Below are 17,595 nucleotides of genomic sequence, written 5' to 3' on the forward strand. Positions count from 1 at the left end.
ATGTAATCGCAAAATAGAGAATCGAAAATGTTGCGATTCTCTAATTTGCGATGCCCTTCAGGGATGATACATCCCAAAAGGTCTTTTCCCGTTCTCAAACGGGCCGATTCTGAGAATCGGCCCATTTGCGAATGGGAAAAGGGCTTGATATATATGCCCCTAAATCATCAATGTAAATCTACTTTAAAAAAATCCAAGCTTAAGATTGGTCGTGAATGTTTAATTTATGCTATTTGTCTTATGCTTGAATTATAGAGGAAACCATTAAATTAATTTTCTAGGTTTAATTGTGAGCACTTACAAACCAAAGTCTAGTAATTTAATGTGGCTTGAGGCACATCAAGTGCAAATGCTTGCTTCTAGATTGTTTAAGCGTGACATGCTATGTTTCAGGAATTAAGATTATTCTCTACAATACATTTTTCACATGGTATCTGCTGTTTTCTTTGCTGTGCCACTGGTAGAAAGCAAAAGAAACAATTGATGGACGGAATGCTGACAAGGCAAACATTCACCCCCAGTCACAAGAATCTAGGTTAAATCCATCATTCTTTTGCTCGCCACACCACCCCAGTTTGGACCGAGCCATATGCAAATCAGTCTTGACCCTGTTACTTGAGGGAACAGTCCAGCCCGAACTGCCAAGCCAGGTCCTCCCTGGACTGTAAAAAAGCATCCTGGGAGTGGTTTCAGGGCATCACCCTATATCAGCCAGGCTAGCTTGAATCCAGTGGTGTAGTGAGCATGGGACCCCCGTCTAGGCATACCCTTCCCACTTAGAGCGACATATGCAAAAGAAACAATTGATAAAAGGAATGCTGACAATGCATACACTCACCCCCAGTCACAAGGTTCTGGGTTAAATCCATCATTCTTTTGCTCACCACACCAGAATGAATCCATCCATATGCAAATCAGTCTTGCCCCTGTTCCTTGTGGGAACAGTCCAGCCCGAACTGCCAAGCAAGGTCCTCCCTGGACCGGAAACAAGCATTCCTGGGACCAGTGTCGATGCATCACCCTTCATTAGCCAGGCAGCTTGAATCCAGTAATGTAGCGAGCACGGGACCCATCTCTGGGCATACCCTTCCCACTTAGGGCTACACATGCAAAAGAAACAATTGATGCACGGAATGCTGACAATGCAAACATTCACCCCCAGTCACAAGGATCTGGGTTAAATCCATAATTTTGCTCACCACACCAGTTTGAATCCAGCCATATGCAAATCAGTCTTGCCCCTGTTCCTTGTGGGAACAGTCCAGCCCAAACTGCCAACCCAGGCCTTCCCTGGACAGTAAACAAGCATTCCTGGGACCGGTTTCAGGGCATCACCCTTTATCAGCCAGGCAGCTTGAATCCAGTGGTGTAGTGAGCACGGGACCCACGTCTGGGCATACCCTTCCCACTTAGGGCGACATATGCAAAAGAATAATGGATTACACCCAGATCCTTGTGACTGGGGGTGAATGCTTGCATTGTCCAGCATTCGGTCCATCAATTGTTTCTTTTTCCCTGGTAGAAAGCAAGCACAGCCTTGGCCACACAGAATGAATATCAATACCCTGATGCATCCCTTAACATTAGAATGATTTGGTGGGCTTGGAAGTCAAACAGCTATGTAGTAAACCATGGCTCCCTGGCAAATTAACATGTAGTAATAAGTAATTTTATAAATGCATGATGAAACATATGTTAGCTACAATAGTACAATAAATAATTTCAAATCTGTGAACAAAAAATGTTAGAGACACTAGGAGGACACATAAAGGAAAATGTTTGGAATAGGAGTGTTGGTTAAACCACAAGGAACTAATTCTTCTGGAACGATAGTAAGCAAAGTTCAATAAATTCAGTCACACCAATTTTTCTGCTAATTTCTGGTCACCATGTCTGCCTGCTTTGGTGCTGTCTGAATGTATGAATGTTGTGTTGAATTACATGTGTGTTGCCTGAGACTGTATGTGTAGGTGGGTGTGTATGGGCCACATGGTGCTAATTATGATTTATAGAAAATATGTACTTCTTCTATAATAATACCCAAATTCTCTCCAAAACATTACAGGTGTATCTAAGGATTCTAAAATTAACAGATAGCAGTTGTTAGATCTGGCATCCTTGGCATGATTTCCCCTGACTTTTTGCCTTCTGACCTCCTCATTTTCACTGTTTTGCTGACTTCATTTTGCTGGCTTTTGGAATCTAGTCACTTTACCACTGTTAAGCAGTGCTAAAGTGCATGCGCTCTTTCCTTAAAACCTGGTAACATTGGTTTATCCTGAATTGGCATATTTGATCTACTTATAAGTCCCTCGTAAAGTGCACTACATGTGACCAGGGATTTGACATCAAATGCTTCTAGTGGGCCTGCAGCACTGATTGTGCCACACACTTAAGTAGCACTTTAAACATGCCTCAGGCCTGCCACTGCAGAGCCTGTGTGTGCAGTTTTAGATTGCCATGTCGACCGGGCAAAGTTTAACTACTTGCCAGGCCCCAAACTTCCTTTTTATTACTTATAGGTCAATCCTAAGGTAGGCCCTGGACAGCCTATTGGCAGGGTGTAGTGTATTTAAAAAAGTAGGATATGTGATTTTAAGTTTTACATGTCATGGTAGTGAAATACTCTTAAATTAGTTTTTCACTACTGCAAGGCCTATATCTTCCATGGATAACATCGTGATTGCCTCATTAAATATTATAAGTGTAATTTTCAATTGGGAAGAGATGGGACCCCCAAATTTGGTGTCTATCGAATCACAGTTTTAAAACACAACTTATAGTGAAGTTGTTTTTCACCTGCTATTCTGAAAATACCATGTGGTGCTTTCTTCCTGTCTCTGAAAAATACCACTGTGGTGGCTGTCACACACAAAGGCAGAGTAGGTGTGACTGAGTGGCCATCTGCACGCAGATGGGTCATCCTGAGAAGCATGGGAGGGAGGAGCAGACACTTACACCTGAAAGGGATGTTTTCTGCTGCCACATAAAGGGTTGCAAACTCCCCTGTAGTAGGACTGGAGCCAGGGCAGAAAAGGCAGGGTCTTGTGCACTTCAAAGGCATCTCTTTGAAGTCTCACTACTTCAAAGGCCCAACTGGGTATAAGTACTGGTTCCCTGACACCACCAAAGCAAAACACTTCTGGAACTGACGACATTCTACCAGGAAGAAGGACTGCTGGGCTGCTGCAGGGACTGCCACTTTGCTGAACTGCTTGATTGTGTTGGCCTGCTGCCTGTTGCTTCTTGTCGGGAAGTGAAAAGGACTGGACCTGCATTGCTACATCCCAGAACCTAAGTAATCTCCAAGGGCTTATTGGCCTGCTTCCTGTTTCTGAAGTCTCAGGCACATCAAAGATTTCACTTCAACCTACAAAACAGCACCTTGACTTAGCTTGCCGCAAGATTTGCTCTGCCAAGTTGTGCCAACCCAGTCCATGGCCCTTGGAAGTAAGTATAAACTGCTGCATCTGCCCGAACCTGTGCATTAATGCCATTGCGCTTTTCAGAATTGATGCAACTCAGGATCAATGCATCTCTGCTGTTGCGGGGACCCAACCGGTGCATCACACTTGGGACCACCATATCGTCTCTGGAACTACCGCTTCGGAACCATCACATTGCCGCCACTGCGTGGAGAAGATTGACGCATTGCCTCTCCAGTGTTGAGCAACCTGGCGCATTGCACTCTAAACCGCTGCACTTTGGGACCAGCGCTTCACTCATGGAAGCAACGCATCACCACACTTGCATTGGGAAATCCGGTGCAACCTCCCAACAGCGTGGGGATCACCGACGCATCACTCGCCTGGAACCCGCATTTCAAGGTTGTGACCAGGATAAAGGTGCCTTTACTCAGCGAGCCCTGCGTAAGTCCTGTCGCCAAGCTCCACTCCCCTGCAGTTGACCTGAATTCTTGACTATGTCCAGGTCCAACACAACTGGTTAACACTTTAAGCGCTATTTGCTTCTAAGCACAATTTTTGCAATTAATCTTTAAAAATTCATATCTTGACTTCTACTAGTTGGAATTTTTTACTTTTAGTCTTGGTTTATTTATAAAATTATTCTTTATTTTTCAAAATTGGTGTTGAGTCTTTTTGTGTTTTTTCCAGTGTGTTACTGTTTGATGTGTTGCACAACTACTTTACCCATTGCCTCTTAAGTTGAGCATGACTGCTCTGTGCCAAGCTACCAGAGGGTGAGCATAGGTTAATTTAAAATGTGATTCTGACTTACCCTGACTAGTTCCTTCTTGGACAGGGTGCATACCTCTGCTGGCTAGAGCCTCAATTTCTAACAGCAGTGTTTGTGAGTTCGCCAGGTGCATAGGTGAATAGCTCATACAGTCCAAGTATTGTCATTGTAATCTGATACCTGGGGTTCAAATTGGATTCTGGGATTAAGAGGATTACAGATGCCAGTATGAGAAGAAAAATCCTGGGCTAGGTGAGGTATGTGGAATCCGCCAGGAACTTGAAGCTGTGAGTTGTAAGAGAGCATTATCCTTTTATGTATTAAGTTCAACATATTGAACCACACTTCTGGCTTTAGGGTCTACAGCTACTCACATTGAACAAGGAGGCTTTGTATTTGCTGCAAATATAAACATGTTATTCACAAACACTAGTTTTGACCCCAGGAATTGCTAGCTGTGTACTGTACAAGTGTTTTTGTACCTTTGGAGTAGCGCTTACACACAGGGCTAGCACATAGGAGAAGGTAAGTATAGTCAGGAATAGTGCAGGACTAGTCAGAACACGAGTGAGCAAGGCACTAAAGGGTGACTAAGATGCCCTTGTTAAGCTTCTGTAATGAAACAAGAAGCCAGTGCCAGTTCCTCCTAAAGGGCGGAGGAGCATTGCCCCGCCTGCTGTGAGCGCAGCAGGTACATGTAAAAAAAATAATGATCATTATTATTATTTTATTATAGGTAGCGAGTGTCAGAGCGTGAGGGTGGAGGGTGTGGCTGATAGCAGGATCAGGATGACTTGTGAGGCTGGCATCCGGTGTGGAGAGCTCTTGATGAATTGTCCATATGTTTTGTGATGGCTAGCCCGACATGCGCACTTCAGACCATACTAATCCCAGTAGTGTTAAACTGCCTGGGGGTTGCATGCACAGGCACCTAGGCTCAAAAGGGGCGTGGGTTAGCCAACTCAAAGCAATCCTGCTGCTGCTGTCATGCTAAAAAAATACCATGAGAGCAGCTCAGGATTGGTTAGGTTTGCGTTGGCTGCAGGAAGTCAACCAACTTCCAGTTCTTCCCTTCACTCTGAATCCCTATCAGCCCTGAGTGCGTGCAGCACACACTTCCAGCCTCTGCCGGCACTTCCAGCCAGACTAAGATGCAGCGGCAGCTGTCACATACAAAAAGTGGTGGGGCAGGGGGTGCAGGAAGAGCGAGCGAGAGGGCACGGGGGACCGTCTATAATCATGATTTTATTTAAATGTAGAACTTACCTGCTGTTGGCCTCCTCCCAAGTCGCGCCTCTGGGGATCCACTGGACTCTCTGCACAGTGTACTTATTTTTATTACACTATATAGAAAAACCAGCTTACGACAACGTGTCTAAAGTAGAGCAAGAATAACAGGCATGATTGAGAAATTCTGAAGAGCACTGCCCCTTCCACAGGCCTCGGTCTGTTATGAAGTTCTCCGGTTGTACTGAATACGCAGCTACCTACGTCATTATCATATGAAATCTCTTTATTGATGTCATAACTACAAGTTCACAATTGCTTTATTAACCATCTGCTTTCTTAAATTTGTTTGAAAATGCACCATTTGCCCACACTTTTTTCAAATTTTCCATGGGGGGAAAAACCCCCCTGAACCCCACTTATAACAGTTTGGCTCGCCCCAGGGCACTCATCCAGAACTTTTACGCTGCACCTCTTTCAAATGTCACCAGCCGCCAATGCAAGAAGCGATGTATGAATAGACAACATTTGTTAGATAAGATGCATCCTTAGAGCAGCTAGTATTCATGTAGTCAACACTCAAACTTTGCAGCGCGTTCGCATCAGGTATATTCTTGGGAAAAGGGAGCGAGGGAGCGAGAAGACAGGCAGTGTGCAACATATGATGCTACACATGATGCCCTGTGAAGGGCATGGATGGTTCTCAAGCAAAAAGGTTCTTGAAGGGACCATTGTCAGTGTTTTCTCCATGTAAGTTACAACCTCTAGCCAAGGTTTGGCTTGGTTCCTGGAGTTGGGATCTATGTGGTCACTCCTCTGTCAAAAGAACTTGGTGTCTGGATCCTGAAATCCCAAAAGTTGTTGCCTGATTGAGTTAACTGATAGGTAACAGATACATGCTGGATGGATTTTGGCTTCCTGCTATATATAACCTTTGACCTAAAAGTGTCCTCCACCTCCCATTCCAGAAAGCTGCATATCCAGGAAACTGTCATGATATCTGTGGTGAATGTAGATGTGTGTGTTTTTATAGAGTGTGCAGAAGTGTGGTCATGGTGTGTGCATCAGTGCTGTGTGCCCCTTGGTGTGTTTGTGCATCGAAGTGTCTCTGGTAGGTAGATGGATGTGTGTCCATGGTGTGTGTTTGTTTGTGGTGTGTGTATTGAGGTACCACTACATTGTTGCCTGCATTATCTTTGCTTCCACAAACGTTATATTATACAAGAAGTTGCAAAAGGCTCTCAATGCTTGTTTGTGTGTTGTGCCTCCCTGAATGAAAAAAGCTAAGCTTTTATGAAATATGCAGGTTTTGACTGGAGTATAAATCACCATTGAGCACAACAAAAGTGCAAAACCAATAACAGGAAATGTAATGCAAATGTATTACAATCAGGGTGCAAATGTTACATACATAGAGTGCAGGCTATTTTTTCCTGCAAACATCTTTACAATTAGAATTATAGCTGTTTCAAATCTGGGTTAAAACCCTTCTGCTTTCATACTTGACCTTTGTGTGCATATAATTCTTCAAGGCAAGTTTGAAAAACCTTGTTTTTTATGCTGTGCTCCATACCTTATTCTTGCCATGTCATCTACTATTACTATAACAAAATATAATGGTACTCAGTTTACAACAAAGTGAATTCATCAGTCCCTTCCAGTCTGGAGCTGCCCTGCACTGTGCCCCTACAGCTGCCAAAGTTCAGGTTCCTTTGGCAATGCCAATTTACTTCTCTGAAGCTGCGTTCCTTCTTCCCACCAGTTGCTCAGACTTTCTGCCTAGTACAGATGCCAACTAGGGGCCCGATTATGATGCCAGGTGGATTGCGACTGACAGGCCGTTGGTGGCGGTCCGTCCGACGTCTGAGGCTGCAGTCCGACCACCGCATAATGATGCGGTTGGTGGGAGCGCAGCTGGAGGAGGGACCGACCCACATCTCAGACAGGCTCAAGGAGCCCTTCGGAGCATCAGCCGGAGTATAATCCCTACAATGGGGGCGGTGCCTGCGGAGGCATGAATGTTTGAGAACTGCCCTTTTCCACTGCGGCTTGTGTTGTGGCCCTTTTCTAGGGCCGCAGCACACGCCACAAAGGAAAGGAGCAGTTTACCGACCACCATCATGGTGGTCGCATTACAATCGGGCAGGTGGAACTGGCGACATAGAGTCAGTTGGACACCTGCCCGAGGCAATGGCGCTTGAACGCTCATCTGACCGCCATCGTAATGAGGCCCTAGGTTTCAAATTTATTTTATGTCCCTCATCGTTCCTTCGAATGAACAGCTTAGGAGGCTTTTATGCTAATTCACACATAAAACAACCACTTCTCTGATGCATATTCTTGTATTTACTCAAGTAGTCAGCATGAAGATGGCAAGTCAGTGACTTTTGGGATACTTTATAAATCTTCAATGGGATCTATTTAATAACTAACAATGCCAAAAAGTTGCTTAAAAGAATATATGAGATCTGAGCACTCCTTGATCTGTTGTCATTTTATAAAACAGCCAAGCACTTTCATCAGTGATGGCCCACCTTTGTAAACGTTTGTGAATTTGCACAGGTTGTTATCTGCTTAGTTGAGCATCTTTCAGAAGAGAGAACTACTTGTGAGATTCAAAGTTGTTCTTTGCAGATTCATCAGATCTTTAAAAGCTATACTGATACACAAAGCCACTCCAGCTGCTGCCACTTGATTTGATCTTTTAACTCTTAACTGTCAGGAGCTGTTTCGACCAAGACACGCTCTATTTATCACAATTGGGTGTTCATAGGAGAGTAACCGTGGCAAGGTGGGAGAGTGCAATTTGCAACACACATTGGGCCCGATTGACAGAACTAACTTAAGACAAAATCCTAAACTTACTACCATTTTGGTATTCACAGAAGGTACTTACTCATTTCGGTATTCACAAAAGGCACTTACTAATTTCGGTATTCACAGAAGTTAGGAGTCCTAACTTTAGGACTTTTAAATGCCTTCTGTGAATACCGAAAGTCATAAAATTAGGATTTTTCTCAGTTTAGGAGTAGTAAAGTTAGGACTCCTAACTTTAAGACTCCTAAAAGCCTTCTGTGAATACCGAAAGTCTTAAAGTTAGGATTTTTCTCAGTTAATACTCCTAAACTGAGAAAAATCCTAACTTTAAGACTTTCGGTATTCACAGAAGGCATTTAGGAGTCCTAAAGTTAGGAGTCCTAACTTCTGTGAATACCGAAATAAGTAAATGCCTTCTGTGAATACCAAATTGGTAGTAAGTTTAGGATTTTGTCTTAAGTTGGGTCTGTGAATCGGGCCCATTGTGCCTGCTGCATGCCTTTTACCAGCAAACCCATAGTGGGTAACTCAGAGCTAAGTAGGGATTGCCATCAGTGTCATAAACATAACTTGGAGGCTCATGTGCATAAGTCTGTAGCAGCACCAGGATCATTGAAATCATCCTGCTCTGACCAAATATTGGCTACAATTATTTCCCTCAGAGCATGGTGTGGATGTGAAAGCAGCATCTGTACTTCAGTGGGGAAAAGATGGTTCCACTGGTAGCAGGCTGCTAGAAAGTCTGTCCCAGAGAACAAAGGGCACAGGGTGATCTGGAGCTGCCGGAACCAACTGGTGGGTGAGTAAGGCGGGAGAAGACCAATCAATAGAGCACATGGGACAGGTATGTGAGGTGGAATCAGAGCACAGGAGAGGGCAGGGAAACACACAGACTCCCATAGAGTGCTGAAAGAAAAAGAAAAATGTAGTTCCAGGTTGTTAGCCATGGAAACATTCGCCTTCCAATCAAAAGAATGGTAAAAGAGCGATAATCAGGGGAGCGATGAACACAAAACGAGGAAGAAAAGCCATTATTAAAGAAAATGCAAATGAGATAGACAAGAAAACCAACTAATCATGAGCAATGGGCAGACCCAAAGCCTCCAAGTATTGGTATTGCACTCAATAGATCTTTCGACATCCGCTAAAATTGATAGCCGGCTACAATTCGGAAATATCGGACTGTGAGTTGAATGTTAATGGATATGCTCTAAAACCCGGCTGTGCTGGGGATTGTTCCAAAACCTATGTTTCACATGGTGTTGTGGTGAATGTATTAGTAAATTAGGGACTTGCCTCATACCTGAGGGATCCTGTTGACCCCAAGGACTCTGGCCATAGACACAGCTCCTGATGAAGGAATATCTCCGATGAAGGCCACCGGCTTGAGTGACGAGCTACAGATGTAGTTTGGGGTACTCTTGTTCCTGCCTGAGAGCAGCCACTGCGTCACTTCGATGGTCTCAGCCTCTGAGTGACAAGAGTCAAATATCTGAAACCCCAGCGTTGTTTTAGGTAAAAGTTTTTTATTTTCATTGACTTCATTAGTTGCAAAGACCATGGCCAGGACGGTTTGATAGAAGTCAACAGAAATCCTGAAGACACAAAAGTAAGGTAAACAAACATGAAGTGAGATTGTAGTTAGAATCTGTCTGCTAAAAATGAACAGAGGTAACATGTTGATTTCACATGAAGTCTTATGTCTCTTGAAATGGAAAAGAATTATAGGCAGTTTCAAGAGAAACTGAAAGTTTGCATTTTTATTTAGCAAAATGGTCTGTAAAGCATTTGTAAGATATTAAACTTAAAACATCTATGTATATCTTTAAATAGAAAAAAAACAGCTTTCTAGTAGACTGGACTATTGCAGAAGCTTTATTTTGTACAATCTGTACCATGGCAATTGTAAACCACATGCTGCCTAAAGAGGTTGAGCTTTTCCAAATGGCAGTATATAAGACTTTGAGATTATCATCAGATGGAGATGATATTGTTGGTGGAATGTTGTTTTTAATCCAGTACCTGATGTGTGTTGTACCCAGGAAGCTTTTGGTTGTAGTCTTAGAAATATGAAGTCTAAGTTTAAATCATTTGCTGGCTGTCAATTACCGAGATTTCAATATGTGGATTTTATGTGCAGTCTAGTTTCCAGGAACTCTCTAATTGTGCATAGATTATGGGGTGAATTCACAGCAGCCACAATAAGAGTCTATTCCATGCATACTTCTATAGAGGGTCTGGCATCTCTTCTCCTCTAATTAAGGAGGTCACATGCCAGATCTTTGTCTATTTATGATCTCACAACCTTGCAAAGTTTTTTTTAAAATTCTGGGAAGCTGATGTTCATTAGAACCCTAGGGAGTAATAAAGGGGGTTTAAAAGGGGAGCTTTCTTTGTACCTGTTTTTTCCTCCCCCCATGCAGGCCTAGAAGTGTCAGCTCTGCAGGTGGTAACCTTTGTTTACCGGGCCCTGTGGTTTTCTCCTTTTCCACTGCTGGAAATGTCACTGAGGAGCTTCTAACTGCAGGGAAAGGAGATGCAGTCACCAAACTGTGGCCCCCAGAGGTTTCTTCTGCCACTCAGGCAACAGCTGGAAACATCCTTGCCTGATGTTCTGTCCAGGTTACCAGGGACATTCATCTACAGAGAATCTGGGTGGGCAAAATTAATATTTTCTGGACTCAGGCCATCAGGAGCACTTTGTAAAGTGCTAGCTCTCTAGAATTCACCCAAATACAGGGGTCTAATTAAAATATCACCTGTCTCATGTCTAATGTTTAATGCCTCATTCTACAGTAACTTGAGGTACATCTAACTTGTTGATTTAAATGCATTTCCAATAGCATATCTGATTTATTGCTTCTAACTGAGGTAATCATAAATAAAAGAGAGCTCAGTTTTCAGGAAGGGAACATCAAATGAAAGTATTCAAATAAAAGGGGGGCATTACTTTTGGCAGAGTCTCCGAGCTGGGGGGTCTTTGAAATGCAAGTTGGTAGCAGGGAAGAAGCTCGCCAGATGAAAGGGAACAACCCCCCCGAAGATCACGTCTCCCTCCATTGAGTACGCCTCCATGTTAGGGCTGGTAAGTGCGGGGTTGTCCACTGTGGTTGATTCCTCTGCACAGAGGAGAAATAGAAGAAACACTTCAAATGCCGCCATCTTTGTATTTTCTTTCAAGCAGTCGGTAACTTCGGATCTAGGAATCAAAAAACAAAAGTAATCTTACTGGTTTACACATTCAACAGAGGGCTGAAGACACAACTGTGCATATTACAGTCAGTACCTACAAACTGTGCTAATTCCACTGAGTTTGGTTGCGGGCCGCAAAGGCGAAGATGGACCACAACATAGGGGCCTGTGATGAACGTCTAATGGGGGCGGGGGTCTTTGGGAGCGGGAGAAAAAGTCTGCAAAAATGCACAGCAGCAATTGGCTGCCGTGCTTTGAAGCGTTACAGTCAAAATATCTGGGTTAAATCCATCGTTATTTTGCCCACTATGCCACCCTAATTTGGACCCAGTCAAACGCAAATCAATCTTGACTCAGTGCCCTATGGGAACAGTCCAGACCAAACTGCTAGGCCAGGTCCTCCCTGGGCTGGAAACACGCATTCTGAGACCGGTTTTAGAGTATGTCACCCTTCTTTAGCCAGGCTAGCTTGAATCCAGTGGCACAGTGAGCAAGGGACACAGGTCTGGGCATACCCATCCCACTTCAGGCAAAAAGTGTTACGGCAAACAAATGATGGACAGAATGCTGACAATGCCAACATTCTCCCCCAGTCAGAAGATCTGGATTAAATCCATCGTACTTTTGCCCACTATGCCACCCCAGTTTGGACCCAGCTAAATGCAAATCAGTCTTGACTCTGTGCCCTATGGGAACAGTCCAGACCAAACTGCTAGGCCAGGTCCTCCCTGGACCGGAAACAAGCATCCTGGGACCAGCTTCAGAGTATGTCACCCTTCTACAGCCAGGCTAGCTTGAATCCAGTGTTGTTTTTGCATTTGTCACCCCGAGTGGGACGGGTATGCTCAGACGTAGGTCCGTGCTCTTGATGCCACTGAAATCAAGCTATCCTGGCTGAAGAGGGGTGAAACCTCGAAACCGGTCCTAGGGTGCTTGTTCTAGTCCAGGGAGGACCTGGCTTGGCAGTTCGGGCTGGACAGTTCCCATGAGGCACAGGAGGTTCAAAAACTGGAATGGCATAGTGGAGAAAAAAACGATGGATTTAGGGCCAGATCTCTGTACTGGGGTGAATGTATGACTTTGTTCTGTATTCTGTCCATCAACTGTTGTTTGTGCTTTGAAGCATCCAATGGGAAAGCTGGGGCGTGGAGGTAGGAGAGGTCATAAGCAGGAGGACGGGGAGCAACTGCACAATTTGACCTCTCCAAGCAAAAGTCCACCCACCAACACCAGTATGCGGGCCCTTCAGCTACACGGGAATTTGGGAGAAGGGGGGATGGAGACAGCATGCATAGACAAACACAAAGATCAGTAGCCCAGTAGAAAGAATGGCTCAAAACAGTGTCCTTGGGATGCCTCACAGCAGGGGCACTGGGAGCAGGCGATTGGTCAGCAAGGGCCAGCTTCAGGCGGACACAGAACTTGCAGCTCGGGCTGGACCGGATGGCCATCCAGATTGTGGTAGCAAGGGAAGCCTAGAATCCGCAAACACTATACTCCTGCTAAGGGCCCATCGCACAGTGCCGGGACATGTCGTGCTACCAAAGTATTAGCGCGGGCTGTGACTGCGTAAATAATGTCCAAGTATGCTTTGCGATGATAATGACCAAGTAATGTGTGTGATAAACCAAGTATATTCAAGATATAATAAACTGCAGCATGTTTTGCATCATAAGTGGTTTCTGCGTACTCAATAGAGTTTAAAGGTGCTCAGGCCGGCCGGGGGGACCAAGACCAGTTGCACATCTGGGAGGACTTCAGTGCACATTGCTGTGCCCAGACAGCACTTTTTACCTGGCACAGGACAGAAGCACTTTCTGCAAAATCTGACAGGGGGCTGCCATGACATGACCTCATCACAAACAGTGAGTGTATTATTTAAATCTCCAAAAACAATGCCTAAATTAGAGTTCTTTATTTTTGGAAAATAAAAGTATGGGTCCTTGAGCATGGGGGAACTGGTTTTATCTGGCCAGCAGCATCATGTTAAGCGTGGCGGTTGTAGCGGAAATGACCACCCTAAGGATCAAGCACCATTGTAGTCACTGGCATTGAAGGTTGATGACATCCTGAAGATGTATGAATTATATGCAACAAAAATACTTATCAGCAGAACAACAATGCCTTTAAATGTAGAAAAAAATATTAAAAAGGATTGTGACCTGAAAGACCGCAATTTACAGAATCCACTATGGTCGCACTGGGCGGCGACAGCTGAATACAAAACATATTGTGATGTGTAAGCTGTTTGTACCATAACATACAGAAGCTCAGTGGGGACAAACACCTAAATAGTCTAAATGCTGATGCTGCTTTGTAGTACACAGCCACTATTTCTCTTATATGTTTTCCCTGAAGTGTAAGGGTCCTTAAATATAAGCACAACTGTGCATAGGTTATTTTGTAAGGATAGAAGTGGAACTTCTAAGATACTAAGTCCTTGTGATTTAGGTAACAGGAAGAGATGCTAACAGATTTTTGAAAAATGAAAGGCAGGCTATATTCTGTCAAATATACAAGCAGGTGACTCCACATATTCATTGTGTTGCTGGGTTTCCTTTTACATCTAGACAACAGTGGAAACCTAAATAAAATATAGGGGACTCTGCAACCTTGGTCTGCATGACAGCTGAGACTTTTCTAATCCAACTCAAGCAATCTTAATGGAAAGAGGGAAAAACCTATATGAAAATGTAGTGCCCTTCAACCCACTACCCTCACCCATATCCTGTCAAGCAGCTGCCCGAAGATGTCAGCCATATTCTAGTTCTTCTACCAGAAGTATAGTACTAATTTGTAAGATTTGGACACTGTTCTATATGTACAATACTTCATATCATTTCAGTGTAACACCAAACTGGCGCAATTTAACTGCCCCCTAAGGTTATCTGACAAGGAGGCTCACAGGGGAAGCTAAATTAAGCCACATTATAGTCAAAACACACCCAATGTAATATCTGATTTTAGCAACAGTTTCCTACACAACACAGAGTTCTAGTAAAGATCTAGGGTCCGATGTAGGTAATCCCAGATTACCGATTCTTAAATACCGAATCATACCGATTCGGTATTTAAGAACAGGCAAATGGGATGTAGGTAATTTTTCTTAAATAATTACCGAATCGGTAACGATTCATTAATTGCCATTCATTCCTATGGGCCTGGTGGCCCATAGGAATGAATGGCAATTACCGAATCGGTAAGGGCATGTATGTATGCACATGGCACTGTTGGAAAAGCAAAAAAAATGCTTTTTCTAAGGTTTTCATTATTTACCACCAACTTCTAGTTGGTGGTAAATAACGAATCCTAAGATGGGAAAAGCACTCATTTGAGTGCTCCCTACATTTCAGATTCGGTAATTTACCGAATTCTTAAATACCGATTCGGTAAATTACCGAATCTGAAATGAAGCCACCTACATATGAAAAGCCTAATTTCGGTCGGTAACGGCCGAAATTACGCTTCCTACATCTGGCCCCATTTGTGCTAACCTAGCTCACAGAAGGTGCCAGCACTGGGGGCCATGCTGTTGGAGAAGGTAGCGTTAGAATACTTAACTTCTCTGCGAAACAGGGTAAATATGTGCTTGGAGATGGCTCTCATCTCTATTGCTACATCTTCTAGAAAGGAATCCCTTTTTGCAGAAATTAATAGCCAAAATATCATGTAGCTTTCCACGGGGCTTCCTTATACATTTGAATCATTCTATTACTGTTTAACCTGTTTAAAATTGTGTAATCAAGAACACGTTTGACTCTGATTTTTAAACAACTGCCTGCGTACTTTAGATAATCATAGAAATTGAATATATGGTTTATTAGCAGTATGTCTACTTGTAAATGTAAGCATATTGAAAGGCCTACACCATAACCTTTGAAAATTGAGAATTGGTATCCATTTGCGAAGCCGTTCTAGGAGTCAGCAAAAGTGTACAAACTCCTAAAAGGGCATTAGTACATTACAAAAAGGCGTTTTAACATTCGTAAATACAAAATCAGAGTGTTTGTAACTGTTAAACTGCTTAGCACCCCCTTCACGTCCACACAGTAAGTCCTTGGCAGGTTCTGACTAACTCTCTGAATACACAATTATTCATTTACTATTAAATGTGTGTTTTTATCTACAAATAGCTTGCTCCCCCTAAAAATGCACTCCCATGTTTTAAACTACAAGCCAAAAAAAGCCTTCTTTGTCTATCAAATTTGTAATATTTTAATTCTATAGAGGTATTTAGTGCCAGAGAGGTGGATGATCTGAGGTAACAGGTGTGGAAAGGGTGTTCTTTGTCCTTAAACATATGTTATGCTATAGGTGAGAAAAAACCCATATTCCCCTACATATTGTTTGGATGTGGCAGCTCGTGTCATGCATGCATTAGCCTTAACTAGTAAAATGAATGCATCAGGTCACCCATTTAATGCAGCCTCTTTCGCTGAAAACATATTAAGGGGCAGATGTATCAACATACCCCTTTGCGATTTCTAAATAGCGATTTTTAAGGAATCGCTATTTAGAAATCGCAAAATGGGATGTATGTAAGAAATCGCTATTTTTTAGCGATTTCTTAATCTTCCTTATTTGCGAATTAGCAATTAGCAAATTTGCAATTAAGGAATAATTTCCCATTCATTCCTATGGGCCAGGAGGCCCATAGGAATGATTGTGAAATTAATCTCAATTTGCGATTCGCAATTTGCGAATCGCAAATTGAGAATAATTTCAAGGGTGCAGGGGTGTCTTAAGGACACCCTGCTGCACCCCTGAAATGTACTTGTGTTTGCATATGGTGCACATACATGCCCTATGGGCATGTGTGTGCGTCACATGCCACCTTCAAAAATGCCAAATTGTGCATTTTTTAAAGAATTCGCAAATTACCATCAACTACAAGTTGGTGGTAATTTGTGATTTCTTAACCAAAATTCGCAATTCAAAAATGCTATATACATAGCATTTAAGGAATCGCAAAATTGCGATTCCTTAAATGCTTTGGCAAAATAAGGAATCGCAAATTTTTGCGATTCCTTAATTTGCGAATTTTTGATGCATGCCAAAACATGCAAATAGACCGTTTGCGATTCGTAAAGGCCGAAATTCTGCGAATTTCGGCCTTTGCGATTCGCAAAAGGCTTGATACATCTAGGCCTAAATTCAACAGAAGCTCTTGCAGGAATATGGTGTTCAGGTGAGTGTCCATTTTGTCATGAGCATACAATGTTCACATATCAGATGTTCATTAGAACTCTGTAGTGAAGACAGAGGGCCAACACTAGGCAAGGAACTCACAAGGTATTGAAAGTGCAGGATTCACCCAAGCATGGAAATGTTTTCTCACACGCTTGTGAATTTACAGAAAAAATATTCTTATTTAAACATTTTCTGGGGCACTAATCATAATTTTAATGAAAATACTCTATACAAAACAGATTTTCCCCAAAAAGAGTTTACAAAATCCCAGATGTGGATCCACATTTTTCTCAGACTGAAATGACTTTATAATACATCACATGGGGCCGCCAATAAATAATTTAAATTGTGACTAAACTTTTTTGTCACCCTCTCAATATTCTCTTTTATGTGTTTCACAAAAAAAGGCATTCACTCCAAAGCATTCAATCAGAAACAAATGCGAAACCTTTGATCACTGGGAGTTTCACTGCTGTAGAAGTCCGGCCACCAGCGTTCCATAGTTTAGGGTGTTAAATCGTATTTTGTTGGGCCTCAACTAAAGGCAGTGGCGGTTCCTCAGCTAAGGTGGAGGAGCGTTGGCCCACTACTATTTGAGCAGTGCAAAAATTAAAATAAAATGATAATAACAAGACGTTATTATAATTTTCTTTTTGTGTGAGGGACGAGCTAGGTCGGGGCGAAGTGAGGCTGAGCTCGCCAGAGCAGAGTGAGGAACGGTTTGCTAAACTTACACTTGTGTAAGTGTACTATATTTCTGGTATTCACAAACTACTAGTTTAATTTTACTAATAATCATTTTACGACTGCGGAGACTTCGCACATAAAAAAAGATAATCTTGTGCCATCTTTTTATATACGGACTCTCTGCAGTCTTAAATTTACTATTAGTAAAAATGTAACTCGTAGTTTGTGATTGCCAAAAGATTATACTTATACAAAAGTGTAAGTTTACCTTTGTGAATCAGGCCC

At 42.9% G+C, this 17,595-nt stretch overlaps 1 protein-coding gene across 1 annotated transcript in view; it reads right to left on the reverse strand.

The window, feature by feature from the left end:
* LOC144785337 (extracellular calcium-sensing receptor-like) overlaps nt 1–9,802 on the reverse strand; it is a 112,520-nt gene extending 102,718 nt beyond the window's left edge. Inside the window, exon 1 of the mRNA XM_078664299.1 lies at nt 9,545–9,802. Coding sequence (XP_078520425.1) covers nt 9,545–9,802 — 258 coding nt within the window. The remainder of the gene's footprint in view (nt 1–9,544) is intronic.
* Nucleotides 9,803–17,595: the final 7,793 nt, after the last annotated feature.

Source organism: Lissotriton helveticus, chromosome 10, assembly GCF_964261635.1.
Source record: "Lissotriton helveticus chromosome 10, aLisHel1.1, whole genome shotgun sequence".
Lineage (NCBI taxonomy): Eukaryota > Metazoa > Chordata > Amphibia > Caudata > Salamandridae > Lissotriton > Lissotriton helveticus.